Here is an 18,306-nt window from a genome sequence, read left to right as displayed (position 1 = left end):
AGCTGGTTACCAAGCCCCCACAGAACGTATCTCTGCCTACGTAGATCAACACCTTCAACCCATTACATGCAGTCTCCCATCCTTCATCAAAGACACCAACCACTTTCTCGAACGCCTGGAATCCTTACCCAATCCGTTACCCCCGGAAACCATTCTTGTAACTATTGATGCCACTTCCTTATACACAAATATCCCGCATGTCATGGGCCTCGCTGCGATGGAGCACTTCCTTTCACGCCAATCACCTGCCACCCTACCTAAAACCTCTTTCCTCATTACCTTAGCCAGCTTCATCCTGACCCAGCTTCATCCTGACCCACAACTTCTTCACTTTTGAAGGCCAGACATACCAACAATTAAAGGGAACAGCCATGGGTACCAGGATGGCCCCCTCGTACGCCAACCTATTTATGGGTCGCTTAGAGGAAGCCTTCTTGGTTACCCAAGCCTGCCAACACAAAGTTTGGTACAGATTTATTGATGACATCTTCATGATCTGGACTCACAGTGAAGAAGAACTCCAGAATTTCCTCTCCAACCTCAACTCCTTTGGTTCCATCAGATTCACCTGGTCCCACTCCAAATCCCATGCCACTTTCCTTGATGTTAACCTCCACCTGTCCAATGGCCAGCTTCACATGTCCGTCCACATCAAACCCACCAACAAGCAACAGTACCACCATTATGACAGCTGCCACCCATTCCACATCAAACGGTCCCTTCCCTACAGCCTAGGTCTTCGTGGCAAACGAATCTGCTCCAGTCCAGAATCCCTCAACCATTACACCAACAACCTGACAACAGCTTTCGCATCCCGCAACTACCCTCCCGACCTGGTACAGAAGCAAATAACCAGAGCCACTTACTCATCCTCTCAAACCCAGAACCTCCCACAGAAGAAACACAAAAGTGCCCCACTTGTGACAGGATACTTTCCGGGACTGGATCAGACTCTGAATGTGGCTCTCCAGCAGGGATACGACTTCCTCAAATCCTGCCCTGAAATGAGATCCATCCTTCATGAAATCCTCCCCACTCCACCAAGAGTGTCTTTCCGCCGTCTACCTAACCTTCGTAACCTCTTAGTTCATCCCTATGAAATCCCCAAACCACCTTCCCTACCCTCTGGCTCCTACCCTTGTAACCGCCCCCGGTGTAAAACCTGTCCCATGCACCCTCCCACCACCACCTACTCCAGTCCTGTAACCCTGAAGGTGTACACGATCAAAGGCAGAGTCACGTGTGAAAGCACCCATGTGATTTACCAACTGACCTGCCTACACTGTGACACATTCTATGTGGGAATGACCAGCAACAAACTGTCCATTCGCATGAATGGACACAGGCAGACAGTGTTTGTTGGTAATGAGGATCACCCTGTGGCTAAACATGCCTTGGTGCACGGCCAGCACATCTTGGCACAGTGTTACACCGTCCGGGTTATCTGGATACTTCCCACTAACACCAACATATCCGAACTCCAGAGATGGGAACTTGCTCTTCAATATATCCTCTCTTCCCATTATCCACCAGGCCTCAATCTCTGCTAATTTCAAGTTGCCGCCACTCATACCTCACCTGTCATTCAACAACATCTTTGCCTCTGCACTTCCGCCTCGACTGACATCTCTGCCCAAACTCTTTGCCTCTGTATATGTCTGCTTGTGTCTGTATATGTGTGGATGGATATGTGTGTGTGTGCGCAAGTGTATACCCGTCCTCTTTCCCCCCAAGGTAAGTCTTTCCACTCCCGGGATTGGAATTAGTCCTTACCCTCTCCCTTAAAACCCAAATCCTTTCGTCTTTCCCTCTCCTTCCCTCTTTCCTGATGAAGCTACCGTTGGTTGCGAAAGCTAGTATTTTGTGTGTATGTTTGTGTTTGTTTGTGTGTGTATCGACGTGCCAGTGCTTTCGTTTGGTAAGTCACATCATCTTTGTTTTTTTTATATATGTATATTAAACAGAAGATTAATTTCCTGTCACAGTTGCACAGATATTCTCTAATGACAACTTGTTTGGAATGAGTCCCTTTATTTCTGAACCACTGCCTGTATCTTTATCATGTAACATCATGTAAAGTAATTCCATTGCAGTTTATACAATTTTTGTTCTGTTTTTACAGTATACATTCAAACTGTCTGTCCCTGGCAGTATCGACTCCCATACATTATACATTTACTAAGTTGATGTAGTGCATGGAAGTTCATTGTGCCATGGACACACTTAAAATGTATCCTGTAAGAACAGAACAAAACTTTTACATACAAGGGGTGATAAAAAAAATGGTATGCCAACCAGGCAAAATCAACGTGAGCACTGAGGCAACGATCCCACCAATGCACCACGTTGAAGATACCTGTTTGGTGAAATACTGTGTCCTATTGCATTAAAAAGTCTATTATACTGCCTGCTGCATGAAAAAGACCATTACTGCCTGCTGCACTCACTCATCCTATGGGAATCATCAACCCTTCCAAGACTTTTTTAAGGCGTCAAAGGTATGATAATCACATGGGGAGAGATCAGGACTATGAGCAAGTGCTCAAGTGTTTCCCACTTGACTCGGGGTATCTTCTGCATTATGACATTTGTGATATGGGGAAGTGTGTTATCATGAAGCAGCAGCACCCCCTGTCACACCATTCCACAATGATGGTTTTCAGCAGACATGCGGCCCCACTCTCACTCTTCATTCTCCGACGGATGTCTACGGGTGTTTGTCCTTTGGCAGCCAAGAAAAGAATAATGGCATATTGGTCCTGTTTGGGAAGATTTGGTTATAACATTGCCACAGCAATGCACTAAAATAGAAACTTTTTGATCGCCCTTTATATTACACTAGAATTATTTTACAGTCACACAATAAACACACAGGCAATGGTTCAAAAATGAATGGACTCATTCGAAGCTAGTCACCATTAAGGAATATTACGCAATTGTGAGAGAAATCTAAATAAATAATAAAATCATTAAGTCCCTGAGAAGCAGTAAATCTTCTGGTTATGATGTTGTTTCTGAGGAGAATTAAAATATTATGCTGAATTGCTAAGGGCAACTTTGAGCTATGTTTGGAATGAGTCTATGCTTCAATGCACAGTTCCTCACAACACTTTAATATGCAGTAACAGCAAAATTTAAAAATTAAGAGAAGCATATCACCATCAATTACAGAAACTATGTAAAACCTAAATCAAGTAGTCAGGATAGGGATCTCAAGCAATGTTCTCCCAAATACTAGGTCAATGTCTTAATCACTGCACCCTCTGATACAAGAAACCATTCACTGATCAAAACTCAACATAAAATGGCATTCACAATGCAGAACCCCAGGTCTTCTTCTCCGGGTTTTCCTGCTCTCAGCTCAGTAATGTGTTTTAACTGGCCATCTATGTACCTCTTTCCGTTGTGTTTGTATTGCCAGCCCATCTTTGGAATCTTTTGTTTCTTTCATCTGTTCCAGATTTTCCTTCCACTTTTGTTTCTGTTCTTCTTTATTGTCATTTACTACAAAAATATTAATTTCTTATCTAATTTTTTCATTTGGATTTCTGTACCACTTTTTTCAGCAAATACTATGGACAGTAAGTCTCTCAAGCCACTTCCTGTCATTATTATGTGGACGCACCCTGAGGAAGACATTAGAAGCTGAAACCCACCTAATCATATAATGGTGTGTTCTAAATCACTGCCTTTGCTTCTTACAACATCCACAGCCTTCAGATAAAGTGGCTGATTTTAGTGACACAACACCACCTTTGATCATGTTTTATGCATTTTTTCAGTGCTATTATACGAGACGTATGTATTATGTTGTACAAAGTTGGACGATAATTTAAGAATGGGAGGCACATTATTTCTGAATGAACTGACTGTTGGTGATTTGTGGCTTCTTCCAGGAGTCCATTTCACTATGGCTCATCAGTGAATTTCTTCCACTTTCCATAAAGCCACAGAATCTTATATCCAGAGAACGATAGCTTCAAGCACTCGAGGTCAGTCACTGAAATTGAGATCCTTTCCAATAATATTGTTTAAGCCAACATCATTTGCTTTGTGATAGGTGATCAGCTGAGGTACACCAACTGTTGACAAAAATTCAGAATCTGAATGTCTTCCTTCCTCATCAGTGATCTTGTCAGACTCTGCAGCTGTGTAGGGCATAACTACCACATCCCTCCATGGAATGGAAAGTATTCAACCCATAATTCATGCAGATGTTGAAATGTAACACTGGAAATCGGGATTATCAAAGATGAACTGGATGAATCCTTCAATGGTTATTTTAGGATGCTCAGGTTGTGCAATTGAGGATGTTTCAAATAGGGAAGCTTCTATATATGGAGCTGCGAATCCAACTGCACTAAGAGCCTTGATACGAATCTTTTGTACAGGAATGTACTGAGCCCAATTGACAGTGAAGACAGGAATTGTAGTAACATGGTTCATGTTTTCCGTCGCACTTCACTGTAGACCGGGAACTGTCTCACAGGCATGCCAAATGTGAACTGACCGGGCACGGCCCGTGCTGCCTGCATTGTTGTTGTTGTTCCGCTGGCAGAGGTCACAGCCGAATTCTCGCGTGCCCTCTGGTGGACGGGACTCTACTTGCGGCAAGTACCATCCGTGACACGCCGTGCCGATGTGCGCCTCCCGCGATCTTTCTGGTGGCTACTGCAGGAATGACCGTGGACTTACTACAGAAATCATTGCATATGACAAAGCAACACAGTTTTTTCCATTTACCTAGAGTTCCTCGTTTGTTTTTCAAACTCAATGACTTAGAGAAAAGGAGCAATGATTCAGAGATCAAGGATTGAACATCTAAAAAGAAATCATCGGGGGTGTGGGGGGGGGGGGGGGGGGGGGAATACTGAGATGTGTCATAGACCTGTGTCCTCACAAAGTATATCTGCAGCAGTGCGTATAATTCTTAGATGTTCGTCTCGTGGATATGATAACTTGCTGTGATAGAAAATATCAGACAGTATCTTATAATCCGTACTTTTGGAACACAAGTCTGCTCCTTTTATGTCTGTCAACAATTATTTTTTCTTCACCATACCTCCAGAAGAGTCAGGCTTTTATGGTCCTTACATCTGACTCCCAGCCATTTGTGATTTGGTTCTTTAACTCCTGCAAAGTAAACTGGCAATCTGCTAATTGTTTGATGTAGGAAGATACTATCTCCATTGTTTCATCTACACTACTGGCCATTAAAATTGCTACACCAAGAAGAAATGCAGATGATAAACGGGTATTCATTGGACAAATATATTATACTAGAACTGACACGTGATTACATTTTCACGGAATCTGGGTGCATAGATCCTGAGAAAACAGAACCCGGAACAACCACCTCTGGATGTAATAATGGCCTTGCTACGCCTGGGCATTGAGTCAAACACAGCTTGGATGGCGTGTACAAGTACAGCTGCACATGCAGCTTCAACACGATATCACAGTTCATCAAGAGTAGTGACTGGCGTATTGTGACGAGCCAGTTGCTCGGCCACCATTGATCAGACATTTTCAATTGGTGAGAGATCTGGAGAATGTGCTGGCCAGGGCAGCAGCCGAACATTTTCTGTATCCAGAAAGGCCCGTACAGGACCTGCAGCATGCGGTCGTGCATTATCCTGCTGAAATGTAGGGTTTCGCACGGATCGAATGAAGGGTAGAGCCACGGGTCGTAACACATCTGAAATGTAACGTCCACTGTTCAAAGTGCCATCAATGCGAACAAGAGGTGACCAAGACGTGTAACCAATGGCACCCCGTACCATCACGCCAGGTGATAAGCCAGTATGGTGATGACGAATACACGCTTCCGATGCGAGTTCACTGCGATGTCGCCAAACACGGATGCGACCATCATGATGCTGTATACAGAACCTGGATTCATCCAAAAAAATGACGTTTTGCCATTCGTGCACCCAGGTTCGTCGTTGAGTACACCACTGCAGGTGCTCCTGACTGTGATGCAGCATCAAAGGTAACCGCAGCTGTGGTCTCCGAGCTGAGAGTCCGTGCTTCTGCAAACATCATCAAACTGTTCGTGCAGATGGTTGTTGTCTTGCAAACTACCCCATCTGTTGACTCAGGGATCAAGACGTGGCTGCACGATCCGTTACAGCCATGCGGATAAGATGCCTGTCATCTCAACTGCTAGTGATACGAGGCCGTTGGGATCCAGCACGGTGTTCTGTATTGCCCTCCTGAACCCACCGATTCCATATTCTGCTAACAGTCATTGGATCTCGACCAATGCAAGCAGCAATGTCGCGATACGATAAACTGCGATTGTGATAGGCTACAATCCAGCCTTTGTCAAAGCCGGAAACATGATGGTACGCATTTCTCCTCCTTACACGAGGCATCACAACAACGATTCACTAGGCAACGCCGGTCAACTGCTGCTTGTGTATGAGAAATCGGTTGGAAACTTTCCTCATGTCAGCACGTTGCAGGTATTGCCACCAGTGCTAACCTAGTGTGAATGCTGTGAAAAGCTAATCATTTGCATATCACAGCATCTTCGTGGTGTAGCAATTTTAATGGCCAGTAGTGTATGTGTGGGGATCCAGGAGTTCCTTGTTTTCCTCCACCTGTTAAAATCCCTCTGACAAAACCTACGATATTGAGCATCTTTAGCACAAAAGTCCTCATCACAGATATTTTCCAAGTCTTCACAAGGCCAGACATTACCTCACCTTTCAGCTACCTCACTAACAGAATCTCTTAATTCAAGTTTCATCACTTTATGAATAATATTTCATTTTGCATGGGGAAGTCTGCTAAGTTTCTCCCAATTACCATCAATTTCCTCACCATAATAAAAGCAGTGTCTATCAAAAATCAAAAACCTTCTTGCATGACTGAAGATTCGATCTTAATGGTGCAGGGAATTTTATCAACAATGATCTAATCATTTTTAGTTTATTTTACTTCCTTTGACAAGCACTGGCACTTCAACTTCAGCCATACCAGTCAATAATTTATGATGTGCTGCTATTTTTCTATCATTACTGGATTGTAGTAGCATTTCCAGGCCTGTCTCTTTCGCTTTAACCACATCACCATTTGCCAATTTGGCATCGCCTATAAACCATACCTCCGTTCAATCTGGAGCACAAATTTTAAATGCACTGACTGCACAACAAGGAAATGAGAATTTTGCAAGACACTAAAGAATTTTGAACAAGTCCCTCACATAACAAGGAAGATTAGCCACGGGTCACAATGGAAACAAAAACAAAGGAACAGAGGGCATGGCAGCCTAGGCTGTTTATGACATGTCAATTGATGTGTTCTACAGATCCCTCTACACCTGAAGTTGGGACAGATACATGTCTTCCTATTGGGATTTTCATTTCATTGAATAATTTTGACTCACAAAAAATGACAAAATGGAATTACTTCAGCTTTCAAGTATATGAACGCTTAATAGTGACCAAAACTGAAAAACTAGATCCTTTCCTAACATGAAATTTCATGAATGAGATTTTCACTCTGCAGCGGAGTGTGCACTGATATGAAACTTCCTGGCAGATTAAAACTGTGTGCCCGACCGAGACTCAAACTGGGGACCTTTGCCTTTCGCGGGCAAGTGCTCTACCAACTGAGCTACCGAAGCACGACTCACGCCCGGTACTCACAGCTTTACTTCTGCCAGTACCTCGTCTCTTACCTTCCAAACTTTACAGAAGCTCTCGTGCGAACCTTGCAGAACTAGCACTCCTTTCTTTCTGTGTTTGCGTGAGTGTGTGTACATGTGCATACGTGTGCCTATTGTTGACGGAGGCCTTAATGGACGAAAGCTATAATTGTGAGAGACTTTTTGTTGTGCCTATCTGCGGCTCAGCATCTCCGCTATATGATGAGTAGCAACTTTCCTTCTCATAATATTGTTACATTCCATCCTGGGTTTTCCATTCTCTGATTTATCTGGAGTAGCCGTTTTTTAGTTACAGGCTCTGGAGCCAACTTCTTAGCTAAGTTTATAAAAATGTCCGAACTCTGATAACTGACTGCAGTCAAATGGCTGCACCAATTTTGACATTTAAGCATGTCAATCAACACAAAATGTATTGCTCATTTTCAGTAGGATGCATAGTTTCCAAGTAATAGACAAAAATCTGAAAAAAGAGGCAAAACTTCATGGTATTTTTGCCACAAAATGTTATTACAAGTGTTTTCAAGGTTGAAAACTTGGACTCTGAAAATTATCAACTATGTTACAACATCAGATAAAAAATAAAAAGGGGTATTTTTTGTGACACCATTACTGAACTACAAAGCCAAACCTTAAAAATGTAACTATAACCATCAATATTTAAAGGAATGAAGGTGACATTTTCTCAGTCAGTTTGTAACGCTTACTTGAATCCATTCTTAGTTACACAATTAGTTTCAGCTTAAAAAGCAACTCTCAGGCATTTTTCACATCACTGTCATCTTGCTCTAAGTAAACACTCAAAAATGGTTTTTTAACCCAAAAATAGTTGTGTAATTAAGAAGAGGCCTAAGTGGAAATATGTCACCATTGCTGAACAAATTTATGGTTGTGGTTTCTGCTATGAAGAAGATGTACTTACAGGAATGATGATGCCAGGTTCATTTGTTGACTCGTCTGTTACTGTCACGTGTTGCATTTTGTGATGTTGATATTCCAAATACCTGAAAACCATCTGTTAATGAGTCACCAAGAACCTCACAAACTATAAGTGACATTATTACACAGAAATCACAACAACAACTGTCTGCAATAACATTTTTCTTATGATCTGCTCTTCATTTTTACTGTGAGTATAACTCAGAGCTAGAAAAACATGCACAGATATAATACATATGTATAGCTTGCCTGCAAAAGAAGAGTGTGCCACTTCTCTTTTACAAATTCCTGTTTTCAGTTGTTTAGCTTCAGTACCCACTTAACAATAAAGTATACAGTATGGAAGACTAGGTGTCTTGCAGCAACAAGGAAGAGAAATATTCTAGGTTTTAAAAAATGTGGGTGGGGTGGGAAGAGAAGAGCATCTTGTACATTTGGTACCAAGTTAATGATGTGACACCTTTTCAGTTTTCTGAGGACAGTATTTTTTATTATCATTTCACCTGGCATTTTGGGGAGAATATCAAGAGGTAGACATTTTCTGTCAACATATATGATTTCAGGTAATGGTGTAGAAGGACAACAAGAATTATAGAGGGTGAGTTAAGTAATGGTTTGCATCTGCATCTATACTCTGCAAACCACCATGAACTGCACCACAGTGGGTACATCCCATTGTGCCAGTTACTAGGATTTTTTCTTGTCCCATTCACGTACGGAGCGTGAGAAGAATGATTGTTTGACTGCCTCTGTGCATGCAGTAATTATTCTAACCCTATCCTCACAATCGCTCTGTGAGCGATATGTAGGGGGTTGTAGTATATCCCTAAAGCAATCATTTAAAGCTAGTTCTTGAAACTTCGTTAATGGACTTTCCCAGTATAGTTTACATCTATCTTTAAGATTCTTCCAGTTCAGTTCCTTCAGTATCTGTGTGACACTCACCCACAGCTTAAATAAACCTGTGACCACTTGTCCTACTCTTCTCCATGTACATACAGTATCTGCTGTTAGTCCTATCTGGTACGGGTCACACACACTTGAGCAATATTCTAGAACCAGTCACGAGAGTGATTCATAAGCAATCTCCTTTGTAGACTGATTGCAGTTCCCCAGTATTCTACCAATAAACTGAAGTCTACCATCTGCTTTACCCATGATTGAACCTATGCGATCATTCCATTTCATATCCCTAAACAGTGCTACACCCAGGTATTTGTATGAGTTGGCCAATTCCATCAGTGACTCATTGATATTATAGTCATAGGATATCATGTTTTTCGTTTTGTAAAGTGCAAAATTTTACATTTCTGAACATTCAGAGCAAGTTGCCAATCCCTGCACCATGTTGAAATCTTGACAACATCTGATTGTATATTTATTTTCTTTGATATAGTACTTTGTTATAGATAATTGCATCACCTGCAAAATGCCTCTTAATGTTGTCTGCAAGGTCATTAAAATACAACATTCTGACACTAATACTTATTTCTTTCATCTTTTCAGTGGTACAAGAATTAAACTGGGCAAATCTCCTGGGTTTTCCTTTGTAAACAAATATTTGAAAATGGAGTTATGAATTTCAGCTTTTGCTTTACTAACCTCAATTTCAGTTCCTGCCCCATTCTTTCATTCATTCAATCAACCATTCTTTCATTTAGCTTCAGTATTCATTTAACAATATAGTATACAGAGTTACAACCTAGGTGTCTTGCAGTCAGAAGTAAGAAAAATAATCTAAATTCCTTTTTAAATGTTGGGAGGTTTCACATTAATAATGACACCTTTTCAGTACTCTACAGGAAATATTTTTTACTAATATTTCACTGGCATTTTGGGGAAAATAACAGGAGGTAGATACTTTCTGTCAGCATATAGCATTTCAGTTAATGGTGTAGAGGCACAACAAGAATAATAGAGAGTAAATTTAACTAAGAGGGGCAAACTTAAGGAATCATATCTAACAAGAGAACCCAAACAGCTCAAGGCAATTCACATCTGCAAATTTTCAGTGAACCTGTAATGCCGTGCTCCCTCCCCTCTCCCCCCTTCCCCTTCCCCCAAGTAAAAGGAATATCAGAGAGGTCTAAGTACAACCAGGTAAAATATGCAAGAGGAACTTCTTGTGCTCCAAACTGCACATCAAGAAGAATGACAAACAGTTTTTGTGGAATAGTAATAGACAAGTGGATGAGAAAATAATCATTTGTGACAAGGTTGTCAAAACAACCAGTGACACTCCCTGAAGCGCAAGAAGTAGAATGGTCAATCAGAATCACAGGTACATCTGTCCACAGAGGTGTAGAATGTGCAAAAACACGATGAGATAAGTTCCAGGCCCTTTAGGTTAACCAATATTGTGTTGATCAGCTCTTTGAATGCTTTGCCACAACAGTCGATTGGCAAACACACTGTCATAATCACAGCAGAAAGTATGTTAAGCTTCATAAAACAGCTAGGACCAGTTTTAATGTTATGCAAGCTTAAATGGAGAATCATTGCTTGTGGAGACTTTAGTGAAGCACTTCTATCAGATAGTGCTGGTCAAAGAACCTAGAGTTGTCAATGTTCAGCTGCAGTAAAATCTCCTATGAAGATTCAGGTACATAGCACAACAAACACTGAAAATTTGTTTTCAGACACAATAACCTGCAGCAATTTTGTTGTAAAACCAATAGTCAACAGTTTATCTGACTATAAAGGCCAAATGTTAACTGCAAAATATAGTATAGATTGTAAAAGAGAAGTAGTGTGTTGTAGACTCAAGCAATGAATGCACTGTGGTATTCAGAAAGAAACTGTAGAAGATTGTTGGGGACAAATTTATATAGATGAAGTTAGAAAATTTTGCCCTTTCTTAAACATATTCCTGTAGCATTTTGAGTCTTGTTTTCCCCAACAAAAAATGTCTACATCCATACGATTACTCTGTATTTCCCAATTAAGCACCCGGCAATGGGTTATCAAACCACTTTCAAGCTATTTCTCTATCGTTCCACTCTGAAACAGCATGAAGGGAAAAATGACCACTTAAATCTTTCCGTGCAAGCTCTAATTTCTCTTATTTTTTTATGACGATCATTACTCCCTATGTAGATGACTGCGAACAAAATATTTTTGCATTCGGAGAAAGCTGGTGATCAAAGTGTCATGAGAATATCCTGCCACAACAAAGAATGCCTTTGTTTTGATTACTGCCACCCCAATTTTTGTATAGCATCCATGGCACTCTCTCTCTTATTTTGCAATAATACAAAATGAACAGGCCTCCTTTGAACTTTTTCGATTTCTGCAGTCAATCCTATCTGATGCAGGTCTCACACCGTGCAACAGTACTCCAGAAGAGGATGGACAAGCATAGCGTACACACTCTTTAGTAGACCGGTTGCTATTCCTGCCAAAAACTCACTGTCTTTGATTTGCTTTCCCCACATTATCTATATGATAGTACCAATTTAAACTGCTCGTAAATGTAATCCCTAATATTCAGTTGAATTCACAGTTTTTAGATTTGCTTGATTAGTCATGCAACCAGAATTTAGCAGGTTTCTTCTAGTGCTCAAGGGGATAACTTCATATGTTTCATCATTTAGAGTCAAACTGCCATTTTTGCACCATACAGATATCTTGTCTAAAATATTTTGCAATAGGCTCTGATCATCTGATGATGATGATGATATGATGATGATGATGACAAGGGTAAAACTAAACAGAATAAAGATAAGGAATGAATAACTCCTGGGTTGCATCTTGAGTTAGGAATAGACAGCTCTACTTTACTTAAATCAGAAGATGAGCTGAAGTGAAAAAACTGAAACCTCATTACCACCATTATCGTAAAATCATCCAGTTTGTTATTAAAAAAGCAAAACACATCCACTACACTAAAAGTGAAACACTACAAGAATAAGGCAAAAAGAGTGTGGAACATTACTAAGCAAGAGATGGCAGAAATGATAACTATTTCAATTCACTGTCCATTTCCTCACTGTTGAAACAAATGTTGCATTCACTAGTAAAAAACAAAATACAGATGCATTAAATTTACCTGTGCAGGCACTGCACACATTACCAACTGATATTAGCTTCAAAAATATAAACACTAAGAATGTTACATAGTTCATCAGGTCACTAAAAAGTAGTAACTATGTTGGTTATGATGATATTTCTAGGGGACTATTAAAATCTTGAGCCGGCTTTACAGGATTACCCTTATGTTTCCTTTGTAATCAATATTTCCTGGCAGACTTAAATAAGCTGTAGTAACAACCATCTATAAAGGTGAAGATAAGCAAACCACCCCTCAGCACAAATACATTTATTCCCCTAGTCTTTCCAAAACTATTGAAGATGGTAGACTATGATACAATACAGACTCACTTAACTGAGCAGAAGCTGTAAACTGCCTCTCAGTTTTGCTTGCTTGAAAGACTTGCAACCCTGGCAATGCTTTGCAACTGCTAAGTATATATGTAAAAAAGACCCAATGAAATGGATTGGCGAAATCAAAACAGATCTGAAACTAGCAGGAATTACACCAGAGGATATCCAAAACAGGGAAATCTTCAGATCCAAAATTCACAAGTGGCAAGTTGACCAAGAGGAGAAACCAAAGAAGAAGACTGGAACAACATGGTCTCAAGAAAGAAAAGAAGCCTATGGTAAAAGAATGAAAGAAGTATGGGCACAAAGAAAGGCAAATGCAAGTCACTAAGTACTTTGCGTAGTCCTAATGGGCTCATTCGTGTGTCCCCTAACTCCTTCTCCACCCTCTCTCTGTCCATCTCCTCTTCTCCCCCCCCCCCTCTCTTTGTCCCTGTACTTCTCCTCCCCCTCACACTATCCATCTCCTCCTTCCCTTCAATCTGTCCATTTTCTCCCCCTTCCTGTCTCTCTTTTGCCTTTAGCCTTGTTTATTGTTATTGCAAATGAAACCTTGATTGGGAACTGAAGTCACTTAAAATGAATGGGTAAATTAATTGGGATCATCAACATGAGGGGTACAGAAGAGACCTCTCCAGGTGCTAGATATGTGAGGATAATAGCTTCAATGACAGTATTTATCATAGTTTTAATCTATGAAGGTTATGAACGCGAGGTTTCATATGATTCATATTCCATAATAATACTATAATCGTACATTGATAAGCCATAAATACAAGATTCCTTTTTCCTCTTATTATTGACTGCGAATGGTCTTGCCACAGTGGTAACACCAGTTGCTGTCAGTTAAGCACTGCTGGGCTTGGATGGGTCACCGTCTTGGTCTGCTGAGTGCTGTTGGCAAGCAGAATGCACTCAGCCCTTGTGAGGCCAATTGACAACCTGCTTGATTGAGAAGTAGCAGTGCCAGTCATGAAAACTGACAACGGCCAACAGAGTGGTGTGTTGAGCACACGCTCCTCAGTATCCGCATCCAGTGACGCCTAAGGGCTGAGAAGGACATGGTGGCCGATCGGCATCATAGGGCCTTCAAGGCATCTTCGGACGGTGTTTGTTTCGTTTGTTCTTAATACTGACTGCGACAACGAAAACAAAGCAGCAATTGTTGTGTAAAAAATTTTTGTTTAAAATTACATATAGGAGGAAGAATATAATTATGTCAAACAAATAATTTGTCTAATGGTTTAAATGCCCTAATATCCAAGTTAAAACAACTGTGAGAATGAATATGAAACCACACCTTTTCATGTTATATTATTTAAAAATATACAGCCTGTGTCTCTCCAAATGTTTATTAGAGTAACATGTGAAATTGTGAAGTAAATCGGTCAGGAAATTTTCGAGATATTTTGTAAATGTTACCCTCTAGCACACTATATATATGTATTTATGTATTAGATATATTAAAAATATATTGCCTATGTCTGTCCGATTGTTTATTTCAGCATTGTGTAAAAATCTGAAGTAAATCAATCGAGAACTTATTGAGGTTTTTGGTAACAACTTTAAACAACAACTTGTCTTTATATAGTAATAGAGGTTTATATACCATGTACACTAATATAACATTTAGCCTATGTGTCTCAAACCATTTATTAGGGTATCGTGTAAAAATCTGAAGCACATTGGTCAAGAACATCTCTGCCCAAACTCTTTACCTTTACAAATGTCTGCTTGTGTCTGTGTATGTGCGGATGGATGTGTGTGTGTGTGTGTGTGTGTGTGTGTGTGTGTGTGTGTGTGTGTGTGTGTGTGTGTGTGTGTCCTTTTTTCCCGCTAAGGTAAGTCTTTCCGCTCCCGGGATTGGAATGACTCCTTACCCTCTCCCTTAAAACCCACATCCTTTCGTCTTTCCCTCTCCTTCCCTCTTTCCTGATGAAGCAACTGTTTGTTGCGAAAGCTTGAATTTTGTGTGTATGTTTGTGTGTCTATCTACCTGCCAGCGCTTTTGTTTGGTAAGTCTCATCATCTTTGTTTTTAGATATATAGCTACTAACTAGCTAACAGAAAACAAGGGCCTCACTGACAGACTGCATCAAAGACATGAGGTTTGCTTCAGAATGGGAGAAAGTAACATGTGGGGGGGGTCCCTCAAGGATCAGTACTAAATACCTCCTTGTTCTTAATCCATACAAATGATCTACCAATCTTCCATTAAATTTAGAGGACAGCTCAGAAGCTGTAATTCTTGCTGATGGCACAAGCATACTAATCAAGGGCCCAATCTAAACCTTACCAGACACAGCTAAGACAATAGCTGAGCTGGCCTACAAGTAGTTCACAGCTAACAGTTTAAGTCCTAATTTCACAAAGATGCATATTATGTTATTTACAGTAAACACAAATGATCTTCAAGCACCATAAGTGGACATTAATGGTAATACATTTAATGAAACATCCCATGAAAAATCCCTTACAGTACAGGTTAAACAAAAACAGCACACAGATAAACTACACAAGAAGCTCAGAGCAGTGTTGTTGTTGTTGTTCCTCACCGAACAAGCATCAAAGACACTGACCTAAAGGTAAGTGTGTTGTCTTAATTTCAGTTTTTCATGTCCTATGGAATTATCTTCTGGGGCAATGCACTTAAAGTGGATAGTGACTTTATTTTGCAGAGGTGAACAGAGAGAATACTGTGTGAATCTCAATCAGTTCAAAACAAAATTGAAAATATGCATCATTACCAACTCAAAAGATTAACCAACAAAATTATTTTGTATATCTGTATGTATGTAAACAGCTTATGAAGCAGCTATGATGTGAAGCATACAGTCAGGCCATCAGTTCTGACGAGTCAGTTGAAGCTGGATGATGGTTTTACCTACTGTGTTTGAAGGCTGGGCCTCAAAAATAACCCATTTCACGATGGTTCGCATAAGCTTCTCAACTTTATGTAGTACATTTTACAGTTATGCAGTAGAAAGAAAGATTTTTTTTCCCTTGATGCATCAGTCTTCTGGCAAGTTTTATGCAGCCTGCCACAAATACCTCTCTTATACTAACCTCTTCATCTGAAATGACACTTGCATCCTATGTCCTCAAATATCTGTTGGATGTAATCCATTCTCTGTCCTCCCCTACAGTGTTTACCCTCTGCAACTCCCTAAGCACCACGGAAGTTACGATGTATTAACACGAGCTATCATCGCGTCCCTTCTTCTTGCCAGGGTTTTCCATATGCTCCTCCCTTCTCAGATTCTGCCAAGAACCTCCTCATTCCTTACCTTATCAGTCCAGCTAATTTTTATCATCTTTCTACAGCATCATACCTCAAATGCTTCAGTTCTCTTCTTTTACAGTTTTCCCACATTCCATTATTCACTACCATGCTCCAAACATAAATTCTTCAGAAATTTCTTCCTCAAATTAAGACCTATATTTGATAGCATTAGACTTCTCTTAGTCAGGAATGCCCTCTTTGTCTGTGCTGTGAAAGATATTAATAAACAAAAAGACATTCATGGATGAACAGTTCTTAATGAAGACTGTATTCATTGGTGATGCTACCAGCTGTGTGGGGTCACATCCATCAATACAATACCAAGTTATGGGTTCATAAAAAACATATTTCATTACATATAAACCCTACAGCCCACAAGAGAGAATCTGTTGAGCTACCACACATGAGAGGCAGAACTGTCAATCTATATTTCTTTACGGAGTAAACTGCAAAATCTGCAGTTAACCTCAACATGTTACACGAGTAGGCAGTGTCAGAAATTGAAGATCTACATCTACGTGACTACTATGCATTTCACAATAAAGTGCCTGACAGAGTATTCATTGAACCATCTTCCAGCTATTGCTCTACTGTTCCACTCTCGAACAGTGTGTGAGAAAAACGAACACTTAAATCTTTCCATGTGAGCTCTAATTTCTCTTACTTTATTACATTGATCATTTCATATAACGAAGGTGGGTGCCAAAAAAAATATTTTTGCATTTGGAGGAGAATGTTGGTGAATGAAATTTGGTGGAAAGGTCCTGCCGCAATGAAAAACACCTATGTTTTAATGATTGCCACCCCCCCCCCCCCCCCAATTCGCATAGCATACCCGTGGCAATCTCTTCCCTATTTCACGATAATACAAAACAAGCTCCCCTTCTTTGAAGTTTTTCTGTGTCCTCTGACAACCCTGTCTGATGTGTATCTCACACTGCACAGCAATACTCCAGAAGAGGACGGACAAGAATAATATAGGCAATCTCTTTAGTAAACCTAATGTACGTGATCTCTTTAGTGAACCTAATGTAGGTGATCTCTTTAGTAAACCTATGTTCCAAGATTACTGCTACTGAAGTGGCCTTTGGTTCACTTTCCCCGAAACATTTTCTATGCTAGAGTACCAATTTAAGTTATTTGTAACTGTAATCACAGTTACAAATAACTTAAATTGGTACACTCACATAGAAAAGTTTCCTGTAATCCCTACCCCCATGAACCATGGACTTTGCCGTTGGTGGGGAGGCTTGCGTGCCTCAGCGATACAGATGGCCGTACCGTAGGTGCAACCACAACGGAGGGGTATCTGTTGCGAGGCCAGACAAACGTGTGGTTCCTGAAGAGGGGCAGCAGCCTTTTCAGTAGTTGCAGGGGCAACAGTCTGGATTATTGACTGATCTGGCCTTGCAACACTAACCAAAACGGCCTTGCTGTGCTGGTACTGCGAACGGCTGAAAGCAAGGGGAAACTACAGCCGTAATTTTTCCCCCCGAGGGCATGCAGCTTTACTGTATGGTTAAATGATGATGGCGTCCCCTTGGGTAAAATATTCCAGAGGTAAAATAGTCCCCCATTCGGATCTCCAGGCGGGGACTACTCAAGAGGACGTCGTTATCAGGAGAAAGAAAACTGGCGTTCTACAGGTCGGAGCATGGAATGTCAGATCCCTTAATTGGACAGGTAGGTTAGAAAATTTAAAAAGGGAAATGGATAAGTTGAAGTTAGATATAGTGGGAATTAGTGAAGTTCGGTGGCAGGAGGAACAAGACTTTTGGTCAGGTGATTACTGGGTTATAAATACGAGGGTTATTCCAAAAGTAAGGTCCGGTTATAAAAAAAAATCAAAACTAAAATGTTTTTTCAAAACAATTGTTTTATTTACATTCCTTACATCTTTATCTATTTTTCTACATAACTTCCATACTTATTTAAACATTTGTCACATTGTTCAACAAGCTTTTGAATGCCCATGTTATAACCAGTCCTTAACTGCTTCTTTCACTTCATCATCTGTGTCGAAGCGCTT

The 18,306-nt window shown here is 40.5% G+C and overlaps 1 protein-coding gene across 2 annotated transcripts in view; it reads right to left on the bottom strand.

The window, feature by feature from the left end:
• Positions 1-18,306, bottom strand: part of LOC126428209 (GA-binding protein subunit beta-1-like) — a 104,512-nt gene that overhangs the window by 65,069 nt on the left and 21,137 nt on the right. For both annotated transcript variants that reach the window (XM_050090125.1, XM_050090126.1), the window contains exon 2: positions 8,595-8,676. In XM_050090125.1, coding sequence (XP_049946082.1) covers positions 8,595-8,651 — 57 coding nt within the window. In that variant the 5' untranslated portion in view covers positions 8,652-8,676. The remainder of the gene's footprint in view (positions 1-8,594; positions 8,677-18,306) is intronic.

This window comes from Schistocerca serialis, chromosome 12 (assembly GCF_023864345.2).
Source record: "Schistocerca serialis cubense isolate TAMUIC-IGC-003099 chromosome 12, iqSchSeri2.2, whole genome shotgun sequence".
Classification (NCBI taxonomy): domain Eukaryota; kingdom Metazoa; phylum Arthropoda; class Insecta; order Orthoptera; family Acrididae; genus Schistocerca; species Schistocerca serialis.
The sequence above is the reverse complement of the archived record's forward strand: the minus strand, read 5'-3'. Positions and strand labels throughout refer to the sequence as shown.